The 20,024-nt window shown below is 39.8% G+C and overlaps 1 protein-coding gene across 2 annotated transcripts in view; it reads right to left on the bottom strand.

Annotated features, from left to right (window-relative positions):
- The window catches only part of LOC121387076 (probable E3 ubiquitin-protein ligase HERC1), a 130,504-nt gene that overhangs the window by 10,746 nt on the left and 99,734 nt on the right, over positions 1-20,024 (bottom strand). For both annotated transcript variants that reach the window (XM_041518088.1, XM_041518098.1), the window contains exons 62-72: positions 19,860-19,995; positions 18,282-18,433; positions 17,081-17,272; positions 13,734-13,872; positions 10,241-10,422; positions 9,592-9,747; positions 6,105-6,330; positions 4,831-5,078; positions 2,733-2,963; positions 1,384-1,547; positions 560-725 (exon numbers count right to left, since the gene is read on the bottom strand). In XM_041518088.1, coding sequence (XP_041374022.1) covers positions 560-725; positions 1,384-1,547; positions 2,733-2,963; positions 4,831-5,078; positions 6,105-6,330; positions 9,592-9,747; positions 10,241-10,422; positions 13,734-13,872; positions 17,081-17,272; positions 18,282-18,433; positions 19,860-19,995 — 1,992 coding nt within the window. The remainder of the gene's footprint in view (positions 1-559; positions 726-1,383; positions 1,548-2,732; positions 2,964-4,830; positions 5,079-6,104; positions 6,331-9,591; positions 9,748-10,240; positions 10,423-13,733; positions 13,873-17,080; positions 17,273-18,281; positions 18,434-19,859; positions 19,996-20,024) is intronic.

Genomic DNA, 20,024 nt, shown 5'->3' with positions numbered 1-20,024 from the left:
GAACGTCATGGCAACACCAGACCAACTGTATGTGTTTGACGTCGTTAGAGACTGAGTCTGGACTCTAAAAGTTTTATAAGCACAGGGCCTGTAATACATCTGGACAAAATTACTATAGAGTGAAATGATAGTCTCTGATGTTGAAATGGGGAAATAGGGCCTACCCTTTAAACCTTTAAAGATAACACTAATAGACTAAAGCTTAACCCCATAACCATTACTTGTGAGACGTATGCACATTTTTAACATTACCCCCCAAAAAAGAGAGAAAGAAAGCAGTTCATGGTATACAAACACTGGCCCTGGTGCTTATAAGGAGTCTGAGACTCTTAACGCCATAACAACACCATACAAACTGTATGTGTGTGACGTCATTAGATATTTGAGTTTAGACTATAAAGTTTTATAAGCACGAACCCTGGATGACCAGAAACACTTTGAATGTACAGAAATGGATGATCTAAAGAAGTAAACAAGTACAATCAAGTAAAGTCTAATTTTAATTATCAAAATGATAATGATAAAAAACCCTAGGGTCTGTCACTTTAAAAAGTCTCACCATGCACATCTCCGTGATTGTGTCGTCAAACACGCCACCAGCATCGTCAGCACCTTCACCGATCAGCTTCACCTTCCACGCCTGCGCCGGCAACCGCAGCTCCTCGGGCCGCAGTTTGACCACCTGGTGGGCGATCTGGACAAACACCGGCTCACACTTCTTACCTCTGTGAGAAAACAAGGGGACTCTTTACAGTTAAATTATATATTAAATGTGTTTATACATGTAGGTCAAAATAGTCTGTAAAGAGCATATTTTAAAAACAGTACAAAAATGGGTGGATACATAGGTAGACAGATGGATGGATGAATAAATGGATGGGTGGATGGGTGGATGAATGAATGGATGATAGATGAATGAATGGTTAGATGGATAATGCATGAATGGAAGGATGGATGAAAGAATGGATGGCTGGTTGGTTGGTTGGATGGATGCATGCATGGATTATTGGATGAATGGATAGTACAATCATGGATGGATATATGGATAGTGAATGAATGGACGGATGGATGGATGGATGGAAGGATGGATGGTTAACTTGATAGATAGATAGATAGATAATGGATACATGTATGAATAAAGGATGGATGGATGGATGGATGGATGGATGAATGGCTGGATGGCTGGATGGAAGGGTTGTTGGGTGGATGGATGGATGGATGATTGGTTTGTTGGTTGGATTGATGGATGGACAGATGAATGGACAGTCAGACAGTAATGGATGATGGATGGGGCAATGATTAAAATGGCAAAATAACTTTCCTTGCATAATGTTTTTAATTTATTTATTGCCACTTGTTATTCACTATCCCTGGAACCATTACCTTGTTGCCAAGCGTTTAACAGTTATTAGAGGACGGCAGTTGCTCCCTTGTGTCATGGTTCGGCCAACTGATCTCACAATGGGCAGAGTGTAAACATTTGGCGTGAGCAATGGTCGTAAGCGTCCATCAGCTAACCCATCCACTGTATCCAGACTTCGCGTACCCTGGAAACACAGGTCATTTAAATGTCTAATCAAACAGGCATTTTGAGAGTACTGCTAAAACAGTACATGTCCCCTACCAGGCCCAACAAATTTTCGTATCTCCTAAATTCAAGGGCTACATCTCTGTACTAAATGTGTAAATCGCTATGAAGGTCAAACTTATCTGTAACAGAACATGATAAACTTATCTGTAACAGAACGTGGTAAACTTATCTGTAACAGAACGTGGTAAACTTATCTGTAACAGAACGTGGTAAACTTATCTGTAACAGAATCATTTAAACTTATCTCTAACAGAACGTGATAAACTTATCGGTAACAGAACGTGATAAACTTATCTGTAACAGAACGTGATAAACTTATCTGTAACAGAACGTGATAAACTTATCGGTAACAGAACGTGATAAACTTATCGGTAACAGAACGTGATAAACTTATCTGTAACAGAACGAGATAAACTTATCGGTAACATAACGTGATAAACTTATCGGTAACAGAACGTGATAAACTTATCTGTAACAGAACGTGATAAACTTATCTGTAACAGAACGTGATAAACTTAAGACACAAAACCTCAGCTCACTATCTTGAGACATTGTGGAATGAAACATCCAGAAAATAATATGTGAGACAGATGGACGGACAGACAGACAGACAGACAGAAGGATGGACAGACAGACAGATGGATGCACAGACGGACAGACAGACAGACAGAAGGATGGAGATAAAAACTATATTCCCCTCCGGTTGGACCAGTAGGCGACTAATAATCTTTGTACAATAGGAATATGAAATAATCATTATTTACTATGAAGGTATAGTATTCATGACAGAGGTTTAATATTTGAGGTGGGGGGGGGGGGGGGGGAGGAAGAGAGGGAAACACCGCAGTATGGAATGTCAAACGTCAAACATTGGATAACCTGCTACATTTTTTTCCTTTAGCAACAAAAAAATATACACTTTCCCTGCAGACATGACAACACATACATGTATCACCGGCTTTGATATAAAGGTCATGGGGCACTAGTTGGGATGAAATAAAACCCAAATGATTCCAATGACCTAAACACTTCAAGTAATCACCGATGGAGCTAAAACCTGCCTCTTGGGAAGGGGAGGGAGGGGAGTGCCCACTCCCAGCACCCACCCCTTGGATCCACCCTTCCAAACTTAAACTGCTACCTGTTTTGGCATGAAGTTAATGAGCCTCCACGACGTATAGACGAGATCCGAGAACTGATGTAGCACCGTGAATCGTTCCCGAATGGCTTCAATCTGCACATCCTTGAGAGCGCCGTATTGTGGAGGGATACGTTCGGGGACACCCAGCTGAAGAGGGGCCGGGGTGCCGGGACTTCGTCTGGCTGGCGGGGGAGCAGTCCAGGCGGCACTGTGGGAGCGGCCGACTGATATCTGAATGTAACAAATCAACAGATTAGAAAACCCCACACACTTCAGAGAATGGGAGTCAGGTCATACATATATATATATATCTATACCTGAAGAAAACCCCCAGAAGGAAAACAAGCATTCTGAGAGTCCTACTAAAGCAATACATATTGATAGTCCCCTATTACGTCTAACAAATTTTCATATCTCTTAAGTTCAAGGGCCATCAAGCATTCTGAGAGTACTACTAAAGCAATACATGTTGATAGTCCCCTATCACATCTAACAAATTTTCATATCTCCTATGTTCAAGGGCCATAACCCTGTCAAGCATTCTGAGTACTGCTAAAGCAATACATGTTGATAGTCCCCTATTAGGTCCCCTATTACGTCTAACAAATTTTCATATCTCCTAAGTTCAAGGGCCATAACTCTGTCAAGCATTCTGAGAGTACTACTAAAGCAATACATGTTGATAGTCCCCTATTACGTCTAACAAATTTTCATATCTCCTAAGTTCAAGGGCCATAACCCTGTCAAGCATTCTGAGTACTGCTAAAGCAATACATGTTGATAGTCCCCTATTAGGTCCCCTATTAGGTCTAAAACAAATTCATATCTCCTAAGTTCAAGGGCCACAACTCTGTCTTGCATTCTGAGAGTACTACTAAAACAATACATATTGATAGTCCCCTATTACGTCTAACAAATTTTTATATCTCCTAAGTTCAAGGGCCATAACTCTGTCAACAAGCATTCCGAGAATACTACTAACGTAATACATGTCCTCTACCAGGCTCATCAAATTTTTGTATCCCCTAAGTTCAATACCCATAACTAAACAAGCATTCTATAAAGTTAACATGTATAAACATCCGAGTGCCGTATGGTCAGACTAAGCCCATATGGCCACAAAAGACAAGCAGATATCACTATTAAAGAGACAAAGACTGGGATGTGGAGGTGAACAGCTATATCAAAGTTAAAAGATAGGACGATTTGCCAAGAGGGAAGAACAACACGTTTTAAAGTGACAGACCCCAGTTTTGTTTACACTATCACACATTGTTCACTATTAGAGTCATTATTTTTAAAATTGTAATCAGACATTAGTTACATTTTATTGTTTTAATGTATTTTGTGATATTGGAAACAACAGGATGACCAAAAACACTTCGAAGGTACGGAAATTGATAAGCTAAACCATAAAATCTAAGTAAAGTATGATTTCAGTTACCAAAAATGGCTACAATAGTAAAAAATATGTCTTAGTGTTTAAAAACTAGGGTATGTCCCTTTAAATTGCAAGGGATCTGTTATATGTACCATCTCACTGACAGGATAGCACATACCACAGCCGTTGATATCCTAGTTGTGGTGCACTGGTTCTAATGACAAATAGCCCAGTGTGCCCACTCATGTCAGAAAACAAGCCATACAGTGATGAATTCTTTCACAGTGAAATCATGTCTTAAAAAACACATTACAGGTCAAAGTAGCCTTTGATATTCCAGTCTTGGTGCACTGGCCAGATCCTCATATCGTTTTTGTTTGTTTGTTTGTTGTGTTAAACGACACCACTAGAGCACATTGATTAATCAATCATCGGCTATTGGATGTCAAACATTTGGTCATTCTGACTCGTAGTCATCAGAGGAAAACCACTACATTTTTCTTAATGCAGCAAGGGATCTTTTATATGTACCATCCCACAGACAGGATAGCACATACCACAGCCTTTGATATACCAGTTGTGGTGCACTGGCTGGAATGAAAAATAGCCAATGGGCCCACCACTGGGGATCGATCCCACACTGTCCCACTCCTAGATCCTCATATAAAGCCCTGCCCTAATACACACACACACACACACACAAACTGCTGAATGTACCTGTCGTATGTTCTTCCCACGAAGGGATTGCACCTGCTGCGGCTCCCTCACTGGAGATGTTGTGTGACCCAGTCCCAGCTGTCCGTCAGAGTTATTCCCCCATACCCACACGTCACCAGAAGAGGTGAGGACGATGGCGTTGTCTGCCCCTGTGGTAATGTCCTCGATGAAGTAGCTGGACAACACGGAGACCTCTTGTGGCTTGAAGTGGTTCCTGTGCTGGGACTCGGGTTGTCCTATTAACCGTTCTGAAAAAACCCCCAAAATGGTTTGTTTCTTTCGTTTTTAACTTATCACTAGAGCACATTGATTTTAATTATAAATCATCGGATTGATTCAGACGAAATTATAATTTTTTCAAAGTTAAAGTTTGTTTTGTTTAATGACACCACTAGAGCACATTGATTTATTAACCATCAGCGATGGATGTCAAATATTTGGTAATTTTGACACAGTCTTATGGAGGAAACCCGCTACATTTTTCCATTAGTAGCAAGGGAAATTTGTATATGCACTATCCCACAGCCTTTGATATACCAATCATGGTGCACTGGCTGGAATGACAAAATAGATCAATGGACCCACCAATGGGGATCGATCCCAAACTGATCGCGTAACAAGTGAGCATTTTACCACAGTGCTAAATCCCGCCCCTACACTGCTTAACCTTCTGACATCACGCCAGTCGACATACTGTTCACTGTAAACAGTGCATTCCACAATTCATATTCCCTGCTGTTTTGCACACAAAACCAGAAGTGATTTATTAACAGGAAATGAAAGACAAAGCCTTCTGTGTCTTTAAATTTAAGTTTTTCAATGGAAAATACCTTTCGGCAAGTATTTTTGCTTGACAACAATGGCGACAAGTTGTGGTAATTTTCAGGGATCGATAAAATGAAAACCACCATCTATTGGGATATGAATTGTAGTTCGTTTTTTTTTACAAACATTTCTGGTTTGAAAGCCACTGTTATTGGGAATAATGGACATAAATACTGGACAGCTGGCCACAAATGCTCGTATGTAAACTCGACTTTTTATATTTTTTGCCTAATTTTAATCAACAATAACTGATCTAAAATATCATAAAAATTAGAAAAATACACGAAAATAATACTCACCAATTCAAATATGAACTTTATTTTCTGTATTTATAAAACATTTAAGTGAATATATGCGAGTAAAAATTATAAACTCAACGTGGTTTTTGTCAAAAATTAATCCAGTAGTCTCAAGGTTAAGATAACAAATAGCTTGTGATGACAACCCACCTTGACCCCAAGTGAACACCCTGCCATCTTTGGTTAAGGCCACGGAGAACTGTGCGGCACACGCCACTTTCTTGATGACGTGTCTCTGCAAGGCTTCGATTTTCGTCGGCGTAGACTTGGACAGTGTGTTACCCAGGCCAAGCTGTCCGTATTCACCATCTCCAAACACCCACACTGACGTACCATCGGTGGAGACACAGAGAGTGTGATTCAGACCACACGATACCTGAAACACAAACACCCAGACTGATGTACCGTTGGTGGAGACACAGAGAGTGTGCTTCAGACCACACGATACCTGAAACACAAAGACCCAGACTGACGTACCATCGGTGGAGACACAGAGTGTGTGATTCAGACCACACGATACCTGAAACACAAACACCCAGACAGACGTACCATCGGTGGAGACACAGAGAGTGTGGTTCAGACCACACAATACCTGAAACACAAACACCCAGACAGACGTACCGTTGGTGGAGACACAGAGAGTGTGATTCAGACCACACGATACCTGAAACACAAACACCCAGACTGATGTACCGTTGGTGGAGACACAGAGAGTGTGGTTCAGACCACACGATACCTGAAACACAAACACCCAGACAGACGTACCATAGGTGGAAACACAGAGAGTGTGGTTCAGACCACACGATACCTGAAACACAAACACCCAGACAGACGTACCGTTGGTGGAGACACAGAGAGTGTGGTTCAGACCACACGATACCTGAAACACAAACACCCAGACTGATGTACCGTTGGTGGAGACACAGAGAGTGTGGTTCAGACCACACGATACCTGAAACACAAACACCCAGACAGACGTACCATAGGTGGAGACACAGAGAGTGTGGTTCAGACCACACGATACCTGAAACACAAACACCCAGACAGACGTACCGTCGGTGGAGACACAGAGAGTGTGGTTCAGACCACACGATACCTGAAACACAAACACCCAGACTGACGTACCGTTGGTGGAGACACAGAGAGTGTGATTCAGACCACACGATACCTGAAACACAAACACACAGACTGACGTACCATCGGTGGAGACACAGAGTGTGTGATTCAGACCACACGATACCTGAAACACAAACACCCAGACTGATGTACCGTTGGTGGAGACACAGAGAGTGTGGTTCAGACCACATGATACCTGAAACACAAACACCCAGACTGATGTACCGTTGGTGGAGACACAGAGAGTGTGGTTCAGACCACACGATACCTGAAACACACACATAACATAACATCAACACATTCTGAAGAGTGAAAAATTGCACATCTCAAATTTTTGGAGAATGGGGCACTTGCACTTTTCAAGACAAACATTCTGACAGTACTGCTAAAACAGTACATGTACCCTACCAAGCCCAACCAATTTTGATATCTCCTAAATTCAATGGCGATAACTTTGTGATAAATTATTAAATTGCCAGTAAAGTCAAACTTGATCTGTCACAGAATATGATAAAGCTACACTCAAAATTTCAGCTCGATATCTTAAGGCAATGCCAAAAAAAGTCCAGATTGTTTTCCCTCATAGCTTTTAAGTTCAAGGGCCATAACTCTGTAAAACATTAATAAATTGCTCTGAAAGTCAAACTTTAATTTTGTAAAAAAAATTAAATCTTTATTACCCCAGATCACTGGCAATGTCAAAGATGGATTGATAGACACACAGAAGGATGAAGATGAAACCTATAATCCCCTCCAGTTGGATTCAGTCTGGTAGGGGACTTAAAAGCTGTAATCTGTAAAAACTGTATGTGGGACAGATGGACGAATGGATGGACAGACAGACTGACAGACAGAAGGATGGAGATGAAACCTATGGTCCCCTCTGGTTGGACCAGTAGAAGACTAATAACTTCCTATGCAGAATCAGAATTACTTTTTTTGAAACAATTAAAACATCTGAAAAAGTGGAGGACAGGAAACTTGCACTGTTTAAAAATAATTATAATCGTAGTTAAGAGGGCAAGTGTGGTTCGTTCAAACACGGAGATCATTTTATGGATGTGCAGAGGTGCGATTGCATTTATGCTGCTCAAAATAGGAAGGAAATATTTTATTTAACGATGCACTCAACACATTTTATTTATGGTTATATGGCATCAGACATATGGTTAAGGACCACACAGATATTGAGAAAGGAAACCCGCTGTCGCCACTTCATGGGCTACTCTTTTCGATTAGCAGCAAGGGATATTTTATATGTACCATCCCACAGACAGGGTAGTACATACTACAGCCTTTGATATACCAGTCGTGGTGCACTGGCTGGAATGAGAAATAGCCCAATGGGTCCACCGTCAGGGATCAATCCCAGATCAACTGCGCATTGAGCAGGCACTTTACCACTGGGCTACGTCCCGCTCAAAATAGAGTCTGCAGAACATGTATGTAGAGTATTCATTAGTGATGAGCATTGCCGCAATTTTGTTTTTGTGATATACTGCGATACAGGAACCTGAATTGAGATGTATTGTGAAGACCTATCGTCAATTATTAGAATCTATAAAGTAAACTAATTTCATTTACATTTTGTATAACTTAATAAAATGATACACCAGTCGTTCTGAACAAGTGAAGCTATTGTTTCTTTTTTGTAAACTAGTACTTTTTGTTTGAAAACATAATATGTGTGATTGCAAGTGCAATATACTGGTATACTATTAAAATATTGGGATATGTATTGTTCAATATTTATATTGCGGTATACTGGTTATACTACACATCTCTATTCATTAAGAGGCCACATTTCTTTAAGGAAATTACAGCTTCTGCAGCCATCTACATCTACATTTCATGCTTATAATTAAACACCTCACTACACTCGGTAGTTAAGAGTTGCTAATTTTTCTCAAACCACCCTCTACTTTCATTTCATTTCAACTTATTTTCGTGCTTATATCCAATTAAGGTTCAAGCACTCTGTCCTGGGCACACACCTCAGCTGTCTGGGCTGTCTGTCCAAGACAGTGGGTTAGTTGTTAGTTGGTTAGTGAGAGAGAAGAGGGTGTAGTGGCCTTACACCTACCCACTGAGCCCTTAAGAACTCGCTCTGGGTGGGAGCCGGTACCGGGCTGCGAATACCCTGTACCTACCAGCCTGTAGTCCGATGGCTTAATTCTACTTTCAAAGATTATGAACAACCTGTTACCGGTATGTACATAGATGTAAGTAGCTACTAACTTTCTTAAATGGTCTCACAATTTCTAAGATACAAAACTCCCTGTTAACAGTATATACACCTCACTGTAATCAACAGATATACATGTAGCAGCACACTTTTCTCAAATAGCTTCCTGCTTTCAAAGATAATAAGCTCCCTGGTAAGATCAGACTAAGCCTACAGAAAAAAAAAGCTAATACAAAATTTCAGGCAACTGGCACAAACAGCTGTCGCGGTTGGAAAGACAAGGACTGGGATCTGGAGGTGGACAGCAAAAGATGATGATGATTGTTTTGTTGTTACCTGTCCAATTTTAATATTATCTGGAAACACGATTCTTGTTGGCAGCTTCTCGTCAGATCTGGATCCATGGCCCAGTCTTCCATAGTCACCATTTCCAAAAGTGAACAGCTTTCCATCCATGGTTGCGACAGCACTGTGCTTGAAGCCACAGGAAGCCTGATACAGAGAGACAAAACATGAGGAAATTATATTAAAACATAAACATGCAATTATTGCCAATTAAAGGATAGGTCGTAGGTATTGCACATACACAAGATTAAATTTCTTAGTCTTAGTTTTTTTATTAGCCTGGAGCCAATTAATTATGAAAAGTAAGTTTGTGAAAAGTATACAGATACAACAATGTATACCTCATGGCCAAATGTCACTTCAACTCAGTCCTTTATCTGGATATTGAAACACTTTGGCAAGCAACTGTACTTTTATCATTAGCTAGGGGGAAAAACCCATCACATCAACAAAATAAATGATCAAATAAAATATCATGTGAAAAACTCAAAGCCATTATAATAAATACCGTACACTAAGTACCATACATTGTATAAACTGTGTGCCACAGCACAGTGTGAAACCAAGCTTTTAAAATGGCTGACAAAACTAAAAAAACAACCTAATAATAATGATTTTTAAATTAAAACTCTCGACAAACCTGGATGACTTCTTCGCCTTGCAGAGCCATGATCTGTTTGGGCCGTTTCTGCCGATCGTTGTTTCCGTGTCCCAGCTTGCCGTAGTCGCCGTCCCCCCAGCTGAAGACCTCGCCACAGTCAGTGACTGCCATGCTGTGACCGTCGGAACCCACGGACGACGACAGCTGGACAATCACAAAACCTGTAAAACAGCCCACATCATATGTTTATAAAATTTAAAATAAAGTTAAATAGTTAAAGGTTTTTTGTTTAACAACACCACTAGAGCACACAGCTGGACAATCACAAAATCACAAAAACAGGACACATCTCGTTTTATAAATTTAAAATAAAGTTAAATAGTTAGGGTCTATTTTGTTTAACGACACCACTAGAGTACACTAGATGACAGCTGGACAATCACAAAACCTGTAAAACAGTCCAGGTCTCATGCTAATAAAATTGAAAATAAAGTTAAAAAGTTTTTTTAATTACCGACCCTGGTCATCCTGCTAGTGCTTTCTTGCACTTGCCAAATGTGGGCTGTCCCCTCTCCCAACCACCCCAACCCCTTTCTTGCACTTGCCAAGTGTGGGCTGTCCCCTCTCCCAACCACCCCAACCCCTTTCTTGCACTTGCCAAGTGTGGGCGGTCCCCTCTCCCAAACACCCCAACCCCTTTCTAGCACTTGCCAAGTATGGGCGGTCCCCTCTCCCAAACACCCCAACCCCTTTCTTGCACTTGCCAAGTGTGGGCGGTCCCCTCTCCCAACCACCCCAACCCCTTTCTAGCACTTGCCAAGTGTGGGCGGTCCCCTCTCCCAACCACCCCAACCCCTTTCTTGCACTTGCCAAGTGTGGGCGGTCCCCTCTCCCAACCACCCCAACCCCTTTCTTGCACTTGCCAAGTGTGGGCGGTCCCCTCTCCCAACCACCCCAACCCCTTTCTAGCACTTGCCAAGTGTGGGCGGTCCCCTCTCCCAACCACCCCAACCCCTTTCTAGCACTTGCCAAGTGTGGGCGGTCCCCTCTCCCAACCACCCCAACCCCTTTCTAGCACTTGCCAAGTGCGGGCGGTCCCCTCTCCCAACCACCCCAACCCCTTTCTTGTCCTGGACAAAGGAGCCGGCGTTAAGTCGACACCTGCGCCCATGACAGGCATGCACTACAACAGCTTTCTCTGAGTGTGCATGTTAAACCCTGACCTGACCTGAAAAGTTAAAATTTGTTTTGTTTAACGACACCACTAGAGAACATTGATTTATTAATCATCGGATATTGGATGTCAAAAATTTGGTAATTTAAAAAAGTTAAAGTTTGATTTGTTTAACGACACCACTAGAGAACATTGACTTATTAATCATCAGCTATTGGATGTCAAACATATGGTAATTTTGACACAGTCATAGACAGGAAACCCGCTACATTTTTCCATTAGCAGCAAGCGATCTTTTATATGCACTATGCCACAGATAGGATAGCAGTCCAGACCTGTCAACCTTTAGTCAAGAGAAAGCAGGAGGTGTGTGTTAAAAAAGCAGGAGATTTTGTCAAAAAGCAGGAGATTTTTTAAATTCACACAATTTAACCCAAAATCGCAAGTTATATGAATACTTTATAATGTCATATATACTTCTTAACCTTAGATCTTGGCATTAAAAAAATATATATATATATATATATATATATTTAAATTTTTTTTTTTTTTTTTTTTTTTTTTTTTTTTTTAAAGTTTAAATATTATAATTTAAAACTTATTTGTGGTTAGTGTACCTAAGTACCAAAAACAAATTTATATAAATCTTATAAATTAATATTCAGTTTTTACTATAATGAGGAACGGTGGCATGGTACTTATTTAAAATCATTATAATGATGCAATAAACATTGTATTTTCATTAATCATAAGTAAAACCTCATTACGGACATCGTGTGAAATATACCGGAATTATACCCATTTCCGTGAGTAACTTTATGTCAATGTCAAACACAACATTTTTTAATTGTACAAAAATAATTTCTTGAAGTGTACCCTTATAACCAACATTTTACCGCACAAACATACAAAATTAACTGACACAAGTATGTTTATACAGCTAATTGGTCTTTTCGTTGTCTTGCTGTGACATGTGATTTTAACATGCATCGTGTGTATCGCTGTCAACTCATGAGTCTGGCAGTTCAGATTCGTCATAGTTGCATTATGTAATCCAGTGGGAAGACATTTTACAATTCAGAGGTGTTATTAGAACTAAATTGGATAGTTTTTTTTTTTATATGGCAACACTGAATGTCAATACACAGCCTGTTGAATTAGCGGCAACACGCTTCGTAGCCATTACGATGACAACAAACATTATAATAACACGTCATTTTATAAACTCCATGTGCTTTTTTAACAATATAAATAGGCTATCCCACAATTCTCACTTCGGCAAAGGTTAAACAGTCGGGACAATTCGGCCTGTTACATTCTCGGAAACCGAAAGTAGTCGACATTTTTCGAATGAGAAAAAAAAGGCAGAGTTACTTCCCTTCTGTTATTTTGACGAAAGAGGATCGATTTTTTTTTATTCTTACAAAAATGTCATTTAACAGGAGAAACTGTCTCCCGCACAGGTGAAAGGAGATTTGATCAAATACCGGGAGACTCCCGCGGAATCCGGGAGGGTTGACAGGTCTGGATAGCACATATCACAGCAACTGATATACCAGTCGTGGAGCGAGAGATTAATCCATTGGGTCCACCGACTGGGATTGATCCTAGACCCACGATGCATCAGGTGAGTGCTTTATACCACTGTGCTACTTCCTGCCCCCAAATGTTTTACATATCTCTTAAATTTTGTGAAAAGTGGGTAAACCACCATGAAAGTTAAACTTGATCTGTAACAGAACATGATAAAGATATACACAAACTTTCACCTCAGTATCTTCAGGCATTGTAAAACAAAAGTCTGGACAAAAAATTTCTTCATATCTACTAAGTTCAAGGGCCATAACTCTGTCAAAAATGGGTAAACTACCACGAAAGTCACATTTGATCTATAACACAAAATGTCAGGTCATTATCTCAAGGCCTTCTGAATCAAAAAGTCTGAAAAACAAATTTCCACACTGCTTAACTTCAAGGGCCATAACTTTGTCAAAATGGGTATACATTGTATCTCCATTAAAATCAAACATGATCTGTAACAGTACATGATAAAGCTACACACAATATTTCAGGTTAATATCTCAAGGCCTTCTGAAAAAGAAAAAAAAGTCCGGAAAGCAAATTTTCGTATCTCCCTAAAGTTCAAAAGCCATGAAAGTAAAACTTGATCTGTAACTGTACATAATATGTCATGGCATTCTAAAAACAAAATTCAGAAAACAATATGTAGGACAAACAGACGGATGAATAGATGATAGTGATGAAACCTATAGTCCCCTCCAGTCGGACCGGTAGGGGACTAAAAACTAATGTTATATTCATTTGACACAGAATGAAGGAAGATGAAAGCTCCAATACCTTGTAGACCTCCAATAGCAGTTAGGATGTGTGTGTCTTCTGAATTTCCTTGTCCAAGGCGACCATAGCTTCCCTCTCCACATGCCATCACTGTGCCGTTCACTTGGATGGCAAATGTACAGTTCAGTCCACAAATAATCTGGAATACAACCAATACTGGGCATTAGCATATTTACACAAAAGTGTACAGCTTTTATCAAACAAAATAAGAGGAATGTTGGTTCCCCCAGTAGGTTTCTGGCCTGGGCTAGTGGAAATTATCAACTGTATTACTATAATAATTGATAGGATACTAGATTTCTGGCCTGGGCTAGTGGAAATTATCAACTGTATTACTATAATAATAGATAGGATACTAGATTTCTGGCCTGGGCTAGTGGAAATTATCAACTGTATTACTATAATAATAGATAGGATACTAGATTTCTGGCCTGGGCTAGTGAAAAGTATCAACTGTATTACTATAATAATAGATAGGATACTAGATTTCTGGCCTGGGCTAGTGGAAATTATCAACTGTATTACTATAATAATAGATAGGGTACTAGCCAAAGATTTTATGAAGGCTAGTGACTTTGTCAAACATTTCTTGAAAATTGAATGTTGGCTTAATTATGCTTCAGCGTTTTTAATAAAATTAAAACCATGTCTCACTCTAAAGCAACATGCTAAACTAAGTTTGTTTTATTAACACCACCACTAGAACACATTGATTAATTGGTAATTCTAACATGTAGTTTTCCACTTGCAGCAAAGAATCTTTTATATGCACTTTCACACAAGCAGGACAGCCATATACAATGCCTATGAGAATGGATTATAATTACTATTATGTAGAACAATGTACATTATATAATATAATGAAGTTATTACCAGTGTGTTTCGGTATTGTCAATATCATATATTAGGAATAAAAATTGTATTATGTGACCCTTGGGCAAGCATAATACATTATATTTATTCCTAATACAGTCAAACTTCGTTAACTCGAAGTTGAAGGGGACGACGAAATAGTTCGAGTTTCAGGGAGTTCGAGTGTTCGAACTTCGTACAGCAGACCTCAAAGTGAAACTGAATTGCAGTATTATCATTTCGTTGATATTGGATGTTAGCACATTTCTTCTGTGTATATGATAAAAATAAGTAAATATTAACAGAAACGAGATAAATCCGATCAATTTGACGTACATCTCTATGTACTTTTATTGTATTAATTGACAGTAAAGTAAAAAAAAGAGAAAAGAAAACTGAAAGCACGTACTTACATATAACCGGAAGTAAGCGATAAATTAAAGTTGATATATTTTTCAAATTTCAAAACAAGGCGGAATGTAACGTTGTAATAAATTAAAAACTGAATGTCGATTAGCACTAAGTACATTTGTTTACCAAATAAAAAATACACAATATAAATAGCAAAATTATTGTAAATCACAAAAATCATTTTAAAAACCCTCACTAACATAGCGAGACATAACATAACAAATCAAAACGCTGTATGCCAAATAGCACTAGGTTATGTACTTTTTTGCACTCGTTTAAGAGGAAAAACAAACAGCGTTAATTGTTATTACAACAGTTTTTTGAAGATTACAAGACTATCCGTACTTTGTGTAATGAGGCCCGCTGCCGTGTACAAACACCGACAACCCAATGCAGGCATGTAGGATCATTTCGTTCCGCATAGTCGGCGATCTATTATTCTGTAATTACCGCATGTATCATCGATAGCCGAGACCAGTCGGGGCACTCACGCTTGGCTTGGGTGACAATTAATTTTTCTTTAAAGTATTACCGGTACAGTTAAAAGGCTCAGTCACTCCACAAACTTCAAGTTTTGGAAGTGCAATATCCCTTATTTTTTTATGGTGGGACCACAAAATTACTTTGAGAGATAGAGTTTTTCGAATGTGCGAAGTTTGAGTGTTCGAAGTCTGTTATTACTAGTTTGTATAGCAGTTCGGCCGGGACCGCCGTTTCACTTCGAGAGATCGACGTTTACGAAAGATCGAAGTTTGAGTTATCGAAGGTCGACTGTATATGATATTGACAATACCGAAACACAGGAGGGTAATAATTTCTTTATCATATAATCTCAAGCTTAATAGAATGTGTTTTTGTAAACTGTATAGGTAACTTTAATTACAGTCAGCCATTACGCACTATTCAAATGACGTAAGAATATGGGACACTGCGTCTTTTTCAATGAAAATGACCTCAAATATGAAGTACATCATTTTGGATATCTTTACATGAAAATAAAACTAGTGCTTAACGTTTTTTGTTTTTTGAATACTGCACATCCTTTAGTGTAAAGTTGCTATTGAAATGTTTTTGTTTGATGACAATGAATGCACACATCAATTCTGGAATGTCACCGTAGTATGTTTGCTTAAATGTCAATAAACGCAGTAATGTAAACTCGATTAAGTTACATCTAATTTGCAAAGTTATCAAATTCTGAAAGTATGTGATCTGAAAAATATCACAAACTTTGATTACACTGGACATGCTAGCTATCTTATAGAGAATAATACATGAGTGGCCATTAGATACCATTTATCTCACAACAAGTTGTTTTAAAATGTATCTAAAGAGCGAAATTGAGTTTGATATGTTTTTAAACAAGTTGTGAGATAAATGGTATTTAACGGATACGAATGTATTATTATATTTCTTACATATCCTCAAAAACTAGGTTTTAAGCAAATTTTAACATGGTTTTCGACTAAAAGTTATTTACAGCCGTTGCAGTTGTAGCTGACTTACATGTCACAGACACATGAATGTCAGGTTAACTATACGTCACAGTCTAATTGATTTCCATCATGTAGTTTTTCATTGGATGTAGGACATTGGTGACCTGATCATCACCTAGGAGCAACCAGTCGTATGTCTTGAAATTATTAACACATTTATGTGTGTAAACAACCATGTGTAACCAAAAATAAGGCATGGTGTTCTCACCAACAGGTGTGTAAGAATATATGATAAATATAAATATATAGTATGTGTAGGCCTAATGGTGAAGATCGTTACAAGCCCCTGTGGTTCCGTCTCACCAACAGGTGTGTAAGAATATATGATAAATATAAATATATAGTATGTGTAGGCCTAATGGTGAAGATCGTTACAAGCCCCTGTGGTTCCGTCTCACCAACAGGTGTGTAAGAATATATGATAAATATAAATATATAGTATGTGTAGGCCTAATGGTGAAGATCGTTACAAGCCCCTGTGGTTCCGTCTCACCAACAGGTGTGTAAGAATATATGATAAATATAAATATATAGTATGTGTAGGCCTAATGGTGAAGATCGTTACAAGCCCCTGTGGTTCCGTCTCACCTGCTGAGCACAGTAGAATGACGACACGTGTACTGGGGTGAGCGACGTCCTACCACCCTCACACAGCTGCCCATGCCGGCCAGTACCCATCAAATACGCCTGACACCGCCCCCCGACCTGCCAGTCCTCGGGGTGGTTCGTCGCCCACGACATGATCTGACTGTCCTTCAGCAAGTCCCACTTGCTGTTGTCCTGTCAACAACAACGAAAGTTAGTAACATAATACAGCCATGGGAATAGATCAAACCCAAAAGAGAGGGTATTTGCGAAGAAGCATATAGTTACCTAGCACCTCCCCCTCCACCTCGATATAGCAAAAGCCGCTATATAAACCATGAGACTACCACTTCGCAAGCTAAATGAAAGAAAAACTAACCAAGGCAGTTAGTAATAGTAGCCCAAACATTACTCCCCCCATAACAGACAATCCTTAAATGATTTTAAAAGAAATTTAATTCTTTGCATTTGATGCTATCTTAACTCATGTCGTGAAAATGGAGACAGGTTTCCATCATCAATTTCTCCACTTTCTACTATTTCAAACCTGATATATATATATATATATTTTTTTTTCTTCCTGATCTGGCAACTCCTATCTTTCAACTTCTTTCGCTGTCTACCTCTACATCCCAGTCCTTGTCTATCCAACAGCGACATGTGCTTGTCTCTTGTGGCTATCTGTGCCATACACCTGCCATTCCCCATCAGCTTTTAGCTGTGGGCTTAGTCTGACCACTTCGGGGAGTGTTCAGTAGTTACTTCTGGCATTGTTAAGAGGCACTTGTAACCACCTACTATGCACCCATAGTACCGGTAGTCATTAGTTAGTGCTGTTGGTCAGACCAGCTTTATTAGCGGCAGAGGATGGTGATGCCAGGTGGGTGCAGGGAAATACACAGAGACTGCACCCGTGGAGGAAGTTGAGACAGGAAGCCGATGGTGTGGACAGCTCAGAAGACAGAGTCGGAGGAAACTGACAGAAAAGGTCGAAATAGATTGAAACAGTGGGAGAAATTGGAATGTTTTTAATATTAAGATAATGAGAATGATAGGCAGAGGGTGATAGATGAAAAAGAAAACCTGATTTATTTATGAATTAAAATAAACTTGTTCTTTCTGAAAAACCTACACAGACTGCATTGTTTTGGCATCCATGATAGTTAGGAACTGAGAGACATTTTGGCTATTGACAAACACTCACGTATCCTTCCCCATGGACTTGTACAGCCTCGTCCTTGTTGAGGGTGGAAAATGTGGCCGGGAATGAGCTGTGATTGGTTAGTGCATGTGCAGTCTTCACCACTGTGGAATAGGACAACAGCCACTGCCATGCCTGCACGATTCGACTGGCCACTGCAACATAAAACAACAAAAACACAGTCATTTGAATTAAGAAAAAAAAAAAAAAAAAGAGATATAATTATGAGCAAAAAACAGTATATGCACAAATTTCAGCTCAATATCAAGGAGTGAAAAGAACCAGCCAGCCAACCAGCCAGCCAGCCAGCCAACCAGCCAGCCAGACAGCAAGACACAGGCAGCAAGACAGCCAGCTAGCCATACAGCCAGCAAGACAGCCATACAGCCACACAGGTAGCAAAACAGCCAGCCAGCCATATATGGTGTCAGATGTATTGTTAAAGACCACACAAATATTACAAGGAAACCCATGTCGCCACTTCTTGGGCTACTCTTTTCGATTCGCAGCACGGGATCTCTTATTTGCACCATCCCACAGACAGGATAGCACATACCACGGCCTTTGATATACCAGTTGTGGTGCACTGGCTGGAACGAGAAATAGCCCAATGGGCTCACCGACGGGGATCGGTCTCTGACCGACCACACATCAAGCGAGCTCTGTGCCACCGAGCTATGTCCCACCCAGGGAAGTATTGGTTAGGGAGGTGAGATCTAGTCTATGTTTAGAGGGTATTTCCATGTTTTAACTACGTCCCACCCAGGGAAGTATTGGTTAGGGAGGTGAGATCTAGTCTATGTTTAGAGGGTATTTCCATGTTTTAACTACGTCCCACCCAGGGAAGTATTGGTTAGGGAGGTGAGATCTAGTCTATGTTTAGAGGGTATTTCATGAGATTCTTGTATTACCTTTTTGTTACTGTGTGTTACATATTTGGTGTCCATTTTTACTAGTTCAAAGTGCAACTTTCAAAGTATCAGCAGAAATCATATTGTAAGTTTTGAATGGAGAATATGCAAAATTTTGGACAAACTGCACAAAACCCGGGAACACTATACAGATTTTTAAAAAGTGAAATTCTAGATAAATCTAGGATTTTTTTTTTATCCCTGCACTGCCTTTTACCTACGCACCCCCCCCCCCCCCCGCACCCCACACACACGTGATCAATACACAGCATCAACATAGAACCCCGACACTAATTCAGGGCTTCTAGAATTTTTATAAAATCCACTAGCCATGAGATCAGTGATTTAAAAAATTTACTGGCCGTGATTAAAAATTCACTAGCCCTACTAGACTTTTAAGTTAATACAATTTTACTACAAAATAATAGTAATCAGATATGTCACCTAAAGAGGGAGAAACACTAACATTGAAGGGGGGGGGGGGGGGGGGGGGCGGGGGGGCACGATATTCATATTACAAAACAGACTTAACTGCAACATTTGACCACAAAAAAAATTCACTAGCCGTCAGGCATGGCAATAGTAGTTATTTAATAGCCCCAACACTGAATATCACTAGCCATGGGAGTGGGGCTGCCATAATCTAGAAGTCCTGTAATAAGTAACTTACAAGTTTGTGGAGACTGGTGATGTAACGGTGCAGGGACAAAACACAGAGTTTTATCGATGGCCAGATCCACGCACATGGCAGTCAGACACTGCAGGTACTGGCTGTGGGTCAGCTGATCTCCCAACATAATCACTGGCTGAAATTTATATAAAACAACATCGAAAT

This window comes from Gigantopelta aegis, chromosome 2, assembly GCF_016097555.1.
Source record: "Gigantopelta aegis isolate Gae_Host chromosome 2, Gae_host_genome, whole genome shotgun sequence".
NCBI classification, from domain to species: domain Eukaryota; kingdom Metazoa; phylum Mollusca; class Gastropoda; order Neomphalida; family Peltospiridae; genus Gigantopelta; species Gigantopelta aegis.
Note: the sequence above shows the minus strand (reverse complement) of the source record. Positions and strands in the feature narration are given on the sequence as shown.